At 50.3% G+C, this 9,506-nt stretch overlaps 1 protein-coding gene across 1 annotated transcript; it reads right to left on the bottom strand.

The window, feature by feature from the left end:
- Positions 1-1,899: 1,899 nt before the first annotated feature.
- Positions 1,900-6,736, bottom strand: TNFAIP1 (tumor necrosis factor, alpha-induced protein 1 (endothelial)). The gene is made up of 6 exons (XM_008579792.1): positions 6,417-6,736; positions 5,527-5,696; positions 5,048-5,137; positions 4,921-4,973; positions 3,947-4,142; positions 1,900-2,791 (listed from the first exon to the last, which is right to left on the bottom strand). The coding sequence occupies exons 1-6, from the start codon at positions 6,619-6,621 to the stop codon at positions 2,555-2,557; spliced, it is 951 nt and encodes a 316-aa protein (XP_008578014.1). The 5' UTR covers positions 6,622-6,736; the 3' UTR covers positions 1,900-2,554.
- Positions 6,737-9,506: the final 2,770 nt, after the last annotated feature.

Here is a 9,506-nt window from a genome sequence, read left to right as displayed (position 1 = left end):
GGTGGAGAGCAGAAATACAAGAACTAAATCCACAGCAGAGAGCTGGCTGAGCTCTGCTCACTGTAAACACGGCTCTGCACCAATGCAGTGTAACACGATTTTATTAGAAATTAGTGTTTACTTCCATCACTTATACTGAGCAACAAAGTATTGCAGTTAACGTGATAAAGGAAAAATTCTCATGCCAGGACCTGGGCTATTCTTCAGGCAGACCTTGGCCACGTGTCAAATTCAATAAAACCCAGTACTGGTCTGTGTTGTTAACAGCAGGCTTCCAGTTTTCTCAGGAACTGACAGGAAGTTTTGACTTTCACCCAAACTTTTTTGTTTACTTCCCCCTGGGCTGCTTGGAGTTGAAAAATTCATACAGCTGAGAGCTGCTTTTTGAATGAGGCTGGGAAACTTTCAAAGAAAGTTCCCCAAGCTTTTAAGCCACAAAGTCTGATTAAAGAAGCTAAGATCACTTCAGTAAGTTCAGTGTTAGTATTTTCCTTAAGACCAAGGAGATACTTTCCAAGATAAATGTCTAGTCCCAGACTACTGTGCTTTCTCAGGAAGGAATAGACACCACCGAGACAGCTGAGGACCTGAATGTCAAAGCAGTAAGTAAAGGATAAAGGGGACTGGGATCAAAGGACAAGCATGGAAACACCTCAGTGGGGAGCTGGGAATTTGGGCACTAAAGGGCTTCATGAGGGCAGCTGAGAAAATAGGCCAGTGGTCTCAGGCTGAAGCATTCCAGTCTCTGTGGGAAAGCCACAAAGCCAAAGCCTGAATTTGGCCAAAGAAATGGATTTGTCTTGTTACTCCAGTGAGGGCTAGAAGAATTAGCAGCTGATCACCAAGGTACCTGACCTAAGAGTCTTAGAGCTATTTATACATTCAAGGCTGTGACTAACGTAAAATGCCCGATTAAAGTCACATTTCCCCTGCCCCCTCATGTCATTTCAGGTCCTTGAGTCTAACTCTGGGCCTGGCATTTGCCCATAGGCTCTATGGGGTCAGCAGTGAGCAGCCACTTAGCTATCCTAAGAGTAGTCAAGAGGGATGAACTTGATATCTACGGTCCTTCCCAAGAGTGGGTGCTGTGCCTGGCTATGCTGCTTTGTTAGGCTGGCACAACAGCCCTTTCCCTGACAGCATTCCTTTGGAAAAGAATTCACGTAAGCTGCCTCCCAAGAGCCAAGCCAAATCCCTAGAGAGGAACTCACACCCTGACTGGTTGCTTGGCACCACTGTGGCCAGGTTACCCAACAAGAAGGAATGAAGGCCTTCAGTGGGTTAGGTTGCTCCCATCATCCTGTGTTCAGAGACTCATCACTGGGCAGAACCACCATCCCCAGCCAGGACACAAACCAATAGTGTGGATTGGGGGTGGGGGTGGGGGTGGGGGGGCGGAGAGCAGATGTATGGGGCAGGCACATGCCCACCTCTACACAGGCTGCTGGGACCAGAGGGCTGAGTTGGCTGTCCTCAGCTCATGGGCACGTAAGCCAGCAGTAGGCGGCACCCCTGGGTTCCAGGCTTCCTGCTGCTGTTTTTGGCATGAAGTAGCTCCTGCCCCCTGTGCCAGCTCTTTGGCTTTATAGTATGTGAGGACAGTATATCTTGGAGCTGAGGGCACTCAAGGACAAAAGAAAAAGGGCAACCATGTTTGGACCCTTGGAGTCAGTTATGTGGGGGCAAAATGTCTTTTCTCACAGGGACACGATTAGGACCATGGGACCCAACTTATATATCCTTCCTTCCTTGGTGGTCTTCGGGCTGGCTGTTTGGCCAGGCTGGCAAAGCCAGAGCTGGTGGGAATTTCTTATTGCTTCCTTTTTATCAGACTGTTCTACAGGGAAGAGGGGATTAGGACCAGAAAAAGATGTGGGTCAGGGCAGAATATAAATCCCCTGAATGGTAGAAAGTGCTTTAAAGAAACAGATTCCCAAGGGCATTGAGCAAGGCCAAGGGTTCTGTCATATGCAGGGTTTTGACATCCCGGAGGGGTAACAGAAATGCCCAGTCCCCTCATTATTAGACTTAAACTATTCATTTCCTAGATTATTTTTAAAAAAACCAAACCCATCAAGCCTGTACTTAAACACCTTAGGAAAAAGAAGCCTCATCTTCTGTTTAAAAACTGGGCCTCCGCAGCACCAGAAGCCACCTTTCCCCTAGAATGAACCCATTCCCCATGGGCTTCAGCTGAGGCCTAAGGGGTAGTAGCTCTTCAGCAGAGGAAAGGGGCACTCAGCAAAGGGCCTAGGGGAATGTTCTTGGCAGGTGGGCAGGTCACTCCATTCACCATAGAGCAGAAGCAGCTCCCTGTTGGGCAGCGAGAGGCTGAGCAAAGAGGACAGGACTCAGTCATCTGGAAGTGCTCAGGAGACAAGGCAAAGGAATGTGGTCTCCCCTCTTCTCAGGCCCCCTGACCTCCCAGGCAGAGCCTGTCATGCCTCTGGGGGTGTAAGAGACCCAGCCAGCAGCAGCATGGAGTGGCCAATGGGGTGGGGTTCCACAGGAGGGGAGACAGGGCTTCCTGTGCTCTGACTCCCTGAGGGTCTTGTCAGTCGCGATGGGCAGATTGGTGGCCGAGCTGCCGGTCATCATAAGTGCTATAGCGCTTGACGTGGATGCGACGGACACGGTCCCGCAGTTCAAAGGTTTCCTCGTCTTCACTGGGGGAAGCCTGGCTATGGCTTCGGCTTGTGGCCTCCAATAAGGAGTTGTCAGGGACTCGGGGGGTTTCATAGAGTAGGACATTGAGTGTCTCCTCATAGATTCGGGCCTCTGGAAATTCCACCTGGTGTGAGGGGGACGAGAAGGCCTAGTGAGGTATGAACTCAGAGGGGAGCAGCACATCAGGGTTTTTGCCCTATGCTGGCTCTACAAGGCTTCCTAACTTTCTCACAAGACAGGGTGCTGTCTCATTAGGGAGGGCAGGTATGAGGGGACGTCCTCTACAGATGTAAGGACAGAGAAGTCCAACACCCTCACCATGCCCACCCCAGTCCAAGACTGATGGACCAGTATGCACAGACGCTGGGTTGTGGCTTTGTGGTCAGGCTAGGTACAATCACAGCTCCACCACTTACTACTGCAGGGCCTTACACAACCTTTCTGGGCTGCAGTTTCCATACGTGTAAAATGATGGCTAATATTTACCTTGGAGTGTTGCTGCCAATATCACATGAAAGATGTAAACTGCTTAGTAGAGAGTAAACAGTAAACAACCAAACAAATATATCAATAAAAAGCAGCTGCTCTGGAGAGCAAACAGCTTGCCTGACCCAGTGTGCCCTACTCTCATGATCAGTTTGGAGGAGAGAGAAGAGGGACGGCAACCTGGGTGCCGGGATCCTAGCCTAGCTTGCTGTGTCACATGGAACTTCTGCTCTCTCATCTGTCAGATGGGGAGAATGGTTCTAGTCCTGCGTGTCTCACGGGTGTGGTGTGAGGGGTCAAGTTTCTGAAAGAGAAAACACTTAGGAAGGTGACAGGTGCTGCCGTCACTACCACTTCCACAGTCTAACCAGCCCCCAAACCCTGACTCCGCTGATATGGTCAGGAGCCACCACACTAACTGCCCCTGTCCCTTCCACCCCTCAAAACTGCAGGAGAGAGCAGGGCCACCTCCAGTAAGCTGTCCCTCTGTGACCCTCGGAAGAGCACCCAGCTGGAGGCACTTCAGTAGCTTGGTGCTACATGAGCCCAGCCACGCTGAACCCTTCACACCACATGACTCTTTCCCCGGATGAACTGCCCTTCCTTCCACTCCAGCAGAGCTCTGTCCTTGTCCAGCGCCATCACAGCATGTTTGGGAAGGAGAACCAAGCACATGCCCCTTTTGCTCCTTGTGGTGAAAGGCTGTCGGGGTTGCACGGGTTGTGGCCTGATCACTCCCCACCACAGCTAGCGAGTGTCCTGCTCCCACCCACGCAGAGGGAGGCCCCCACACCTTGGTCTGCTTCTTCTCCGTGGCATATACAATGGAGGTGCAGCACACCTCTGCCAGCTTGCGACCCTGGCCGTAGAAGGACCAGCAGCAGATCTCGTCACCAATGACGTCCTTGATGAAGAGCACACGGCCGTTGAAGCGCAGGGAGAGCTTGTCAAACAGCTCGATGTTCTTCAGCAAGTGGTCGTCAGAGTTGCTGAAAAACCCATGAGGTCAGGGAATGAGGTTCCAGCACAAGGGAGGGTGCAAGTGCCAGCTGGGCTGTCCCTCCACCCCCACGTCATGCTGAAATGAAGACAAGATGCCAGGGGGACAGGAAGAGCAAGAGTCATGGGGCACCCTCTGGGTTTCAGGGCCTGTGAGGACAAGGAATTGGGTTGGTTTTAAAGTGAAAGCATAGAGAACTGAGGGAGGAGGATTCCTCTCCTTACGCCTGGAGGGAGGGAGGCACGCTGCTGTTTCAGCAGGAGGCATTCCTTCCCTTGCTGTAGGCTGATGCTGGCAACATGCCTGGTCACAGGAAGTCATGGGGAAGGGGTTTGGGACTCTGAGCCTATAGCCACCTGTGTATACCTAACTGTGGCCTGTCCAGGACACTGCGGGGGGTGTGTGCAAAGGGAAGTCAGCCTAGTGTGGTGTACAAAAGGCTGGCTTAGGAGGGCTCCCGGCTCACTGGCTTCCTAACATCCCTCCTCCCCTGGTGAGATAATGCCTGTGAAAACACCTGGCACCTCGTCTGACATGACACATGTCAAGGGTGCATTTCATGTTCAACTCTCTGTATCCCAGCCAGGGCCCTGTGTCAGGTTCCAAATGCCTCTGCCCTGATTTCCCTCTACTCTCTCTTCTTCTCCCCTTACAACAACTGGCTCTGAGACCCCGACCCACGCCACCCATGTCAGGAATGCAGGTGGTTTCCCTTGGGTCTGCCACCCAATGTCCACTCCGCAGGCGCCCAGAGATGCCCGCCCTACCTGGTGTAGGAGTACTTGTTGTTGCTCCGATTGTACAGCAGCTTCACCACAGGCTGTGAGGGAGGAGAGAGTGAGGGCCAGGCAGGGCCTGGCGTTCCCAGCCCACAGCCCTCAGGGGCCCTGGTACCTTAGTAGAGGATTCAATGAGCCTCTCCTCCTCCTTCAGGGATGTGATGATAGGGATGTTGCACACAGGCTGGTAGGAGTCCTTCTTGTCCTGGGCGACACACAGAGCAGAGAACCTTCTTTGGGATCTTCTGCTTGCCAGGCTTAGCCAGACACCCCTGGAGCCCCTCTGCCCACCCCCTGCTTGGTGAGAAGACATCAGATAGAGATCACGAGGCCCCTGGCAACAGAAACTGCCAGCTGGCAAGCAGATCCCTATTGCCAGGAAACCTAAACTCCAGATATCCAGGCATAAAAACTAGAAACAGGGCCTATTCAACTGTTGAATACCTGGAATACCTGGCTGCCAGGCTGTGTGGCCCAGCCAGCATCTCGCTCTATCTAACTAGGTTCGGGCTCATCAACCACCCCTCCACAGTTTGCCAGGAGGCGGCAACTCCCAACCTCATATACCCCCTGCCTCCCAGCTCTGCCCTGTACCTGCAGGGCAGTTTGGCACATGTTCACCAGCCCCTGAATGAGGTAATATTTTGCTTCAGCCATCAACTCCTTGATTTCCTGCCGGTTTTGAGGGAGGGTGATGGTGTCATCCCGGAGGTAATTCAAAATGGTGCCGAAGTGCTTTCCACATCGGTCTATGAGGATCCAACCTAGGATTCAGATGGGCTCCACAGGATTATTGTTTTCCTCCAAGTACTTCAGAAGCAGGCAAAAGCCACCTGACGAGCTGGGTGGCAGGTAGCAAGGATAGGAGGTCCATGATCATAGAGCCCAGGACACAATGCAACAGAAGAGGGAATGGAAGTTCTAGCTCTCAGATACACAGCTTCTCTTCACCCCTCCTCCCCGAAACCAAGGACTGGCAGCTACCAGGAGAGATACTGGCCCTTCAGGCTCTGCGGCGGTCACAAAGGTCTAAGCTCAAGAGCACTCAGGCCCGCCCCTGGCAACACAGAAACCACCAGTCTTCTGCCCACTGCCTAGTTTCTATGGCGATGTTTCTTATGAAAATCTAGTCCTATTTGGGCCGGCCCGTGGCTCACTCGGTAGAGTGCGGTGCTGATAACACCAAGGCCCCGGGTTCAGGTCCCACATAGGGATGGCCGGTTCGCTCACTAGCTGAGCGTGGTGCTGACAACACCAAGTCAAGGGTTAAGATCCCCTTACCGGTCATCTTTTAAAAAAAAAAAAAATCTAGTCCTATTTGAATATTAAAAAAGTATGGATCTTCTCCCTGGAAAATGCACAAGCATACAATATTCTATGTACAATTTAAAAGAATCGTGAAGCTCTACTAAGGACTCCGGGTGAAGAGGAAATGTCAATTCTCCTTCCCTCACCACCCTGCCCAAGGAGCCCTGATGCCGTACCTTCTTTGTCAGTCAGCACCTCCATGCGTCCGCTGAACATGGCCTTGAGCATGGTGTCATGCCGGGTGAGTGCCCGCACGGTGGTATAGTACAGGGAGCCACCCACGTTGAGCTGGACGTACTTGTTGCCCAGCCCTCCTCCCTTGAAGCCACTTAGCTTCGGCTTGGCCCCAGATGCTGGGCACAGACAGGTATCCCCCGACATCTCCCGCTGCAGGTAGATCACCACACGGCAGGAGGTAGGCTTGGAAGGCTCCGCCGTGGTGTAAGGGGTTATGAGTGAGTGGCCAGTGGAGGCCAGAGCCTCATAGTTTCAGTGCTGTGAGCAGGAGACAGGAAAGAAGATGGAAGTCAGCAGAACAGAGCCCTCAAACCAGGGGAGGCAACAGTAGAAACTCCAACCACAGTCACTGTCTCCTGGATAAAGCCCAGGCACTCCCTGGCAGAGGCTAAGTCCCTAGGCAACAGAAAGAAAGACTTTCCTGCTGTTTTGCGTTGTACCAGGAACCAGGTCTCGGAGAACAGTCTCTCAGAGCCCAGTTGTGGTCACCTCACCAGCCTCCCCGTGACTCAGCTCAGCTCAGAGCGGTAATGAAGATGAGCAAACCAAACCCTTGGAACTAGTCAGAGAGAACCTAAGGGACAGAATGGACATAGCAGAAGTCCTTACCCTGGGGATCTACCAGTTTATTTTCTTCTCAAGGTTCCCAGGATCCCAGACTGTTAGCCAAACCTACTGGGAATCCAGCCAGCCTAGGAGTTTCCCAGGAGCCACAGGGACAGGATATACTTCCTTTCTAAAGATTCCAGACTCAGGAGAAGCCTGCACCAGTGCTCACTGTAGTACCAGTGGGAGTCTGGCTTCAGGAAAAAAAGTAAAAATAGCTTCAGGAGAGAATGGAGTGAGCCAGGCTGGCAGGAGATAGTCAGTGTTCTTGGCAGATGCTACCTGGCTCTAGCTGGGGTTTCCTGATCTTCCCCTTTCTCGGCACCGGCCTTGCCTGGCCCAGGTGCCTGAAACTGTCACCATTTTCAGTGTAGAGCGACTAGAAGATGTCTATTTTCACTTCGTGAGAGGGAAGCCCAGTCCTATCTCCTCTTCCCTCCCAACAAAAATGAGGAGAAAGGACAAGAAAAGATGAGATGGTAAATTTAAAAGCAAGGAAGTGATTTGGGAATTAAAACCCTCAGAGGAGTTCATAGGAGGGAGGAGTGAGGAAAGCAAAGCCAAGACACCCCTCAAAATTTTAATTCTAGTTTATGCTGGTTTTTTGGTGGCTGGCCAGTAGTGGGATCCAAACCCCTGACCTTGGTGTTAGAACATTGTCCTCTAATAGGAAACTAAAGCATGGAGAGGTTAAGTAAAATGCCCAAGGTTAAACATCTAGTAACCGATGGACCTAGAATTTGAAAGCAGGCCATCTGGTCCAGGCATCCACGATTTTAACCACTACACTATACTGCTTCTTATATGAACTACTTGAAAATGTCGTTGTTACAAATAAACCAAAAAATTCAGCCTTCTTATTTATTGATCATGAAAAAACAAACAAGGAAGCAAAACCCTAGCTTCTCCTTAAGGCTGACACACCCAAAGCTCATAAAAACAGCAAAAACAAAAAAACTCTCACAGAATTACAAACACCTGACTTATGCTTAAGGACTGACTGAAAGTGAACCAGATCACTTACAGAACTGAAAAGGTCTAGCTGTTGTTTTTATTACTTAAAAGTAAACTGCTTTAGGGGCCGGCCAGTGGCTCACTCGGGAGAGTGCGGTGCTGATAACACCAAGGCCACGGGTTCGGATCCCATATAGGGATGGCCGGTTCGCTCACTGGGTGAGCGTGGTGCTGACAACACCAAGTCAAGGGTTAAGATCCCCTTACAGGTCATCTTTAAAAAAAAAAAATTGCGATATACAGTATTTAAATTGAGAGGGTGGAGAGGAGAGCATATTAGGTAAATTGGGATTAGAGAGAACTAAATCCTCATCTTCTATGGCAGAGAGTCAGTTGATTATATCTAAAATGGAAAAAAACAAACAAGAAATAATAATATGAGCATGTGATTTAGAAATATAGAGTTAAGTACTAGAAGAAGCAGCCTAGAAATGAGAGTAGTTGGGGGCTGGCCGGTTAGCTCAGTTGGTGAGAGCGTGATTTTATAACATCAAGGTGAAGGGTTCAGATGCCCATACCAGCCAGCCATCCAAAAAAAAAAATGATAAATAAAAATGAGAGTGGTTTACAGAAGAGCACATATGTAGTGTAGGGAAAGAGGAAGAAGGGGTCATTATTTTTCATTAAAAACTTTGTAGAACTAGTTGGTTCTTAAAACTTTACAAATTCCTTTGTTAAAGTAAAAATTAAGACAAAAACATTTTAAAACACCTGCTATATGAGATCCAAAGCCCCAGGCCCAGGCACCCACCCAAATCCTTCTGGTTGCTCAATCAAGGCCTCACTGGTCATGATGACTTTCGTATATGGGCACACTTCAGGGGTTGGACATCAGCTTTGCAAATCAAAAAATTCTATTTTATTCATCCACAGTAGACCTGGCCCTAAAAGACTACTATTCCCCAGAAAATTCTTTCGGGAAAAGATAATGAGGACGGGCTTGCCCCACCATACATTAAGATAGATAATAAGTTATAAAGTTATAATAATCAGTAGCAGAAGAATAAACATTCATTGAGGGGCTTTAATGTGTCATGCCCTGTGTGACAGTCATGTTTAGTTTCCACAACATGCTGCAGCAGGTACTTTTATATCACTGTGTATGAATGAAGAAACTGAGACACAAAAAGGGTAAAATGTAAGTAACTTGCCCAATGTCATCCACAGAATAAGTAGCAGAGCTGTGCCATCTGACTCAAAACTATGTTCTGGGCCGGCCCGGTGGCGCACTGGATAGTGCACCGCTTGGGAAGCGCGGCGGCGCTCCCGTCCGAGGGTTCGGATCCCACATACAGACCGGCTCCCGCTCGCTGGCTGAGCGAGGTGCGGGAGCAACGCCGAGGCTTGCGATCCCGTTGCCAGTCCCCGGTCCGGTACGGGGGCAACACGGAGGGTTGCGATCCGTTGCC

The sequence above is a fragment of the Galeopterus variegatus genome, unplaced genomic scaffold, assembly GCF_000696425.1.
Source record: "Galeopterus variegatus unplaced genomic scaffold, G_variegatus-3.0.2 Scaffold1955, whole genome shotgun sequence".
NCBI lineage: Eukaryota > Metazoa > Chordata > Mammalia > Dermoptera > Cynocephalidae > Galeopterus > Galeopterus variegatus.
This window is presented reverse-complemented; position numbering and strand designations above follow the sequence as displayed.

Excerpts from the sequence above, each read along its gene's own strand:
- TNFAIP1 (XM_008579792.1), bottom strand. The coding sequence starts at position 6,621 with ATGTCGGGGGATACCTGTCTGTGCCCAGCATCTGGGGCCAAGCCGAAG. Across the intron at positions 5,138-5,526 it reads TGTGCCAAACTGCCCTGCAG|GACAAGAAGGACTCCTACCA; the intron begins GTACAGGGCAGA and ends TGTGTCGCCCAG. Across the intron at positions 2,792-3,946 it reads CGGAGAAGAAGCAGACCAAG|GTGGAATTTCCAGAGGCCCG; the intron begins GTGTGGGGGCCT and ends CCCTCACACCAG.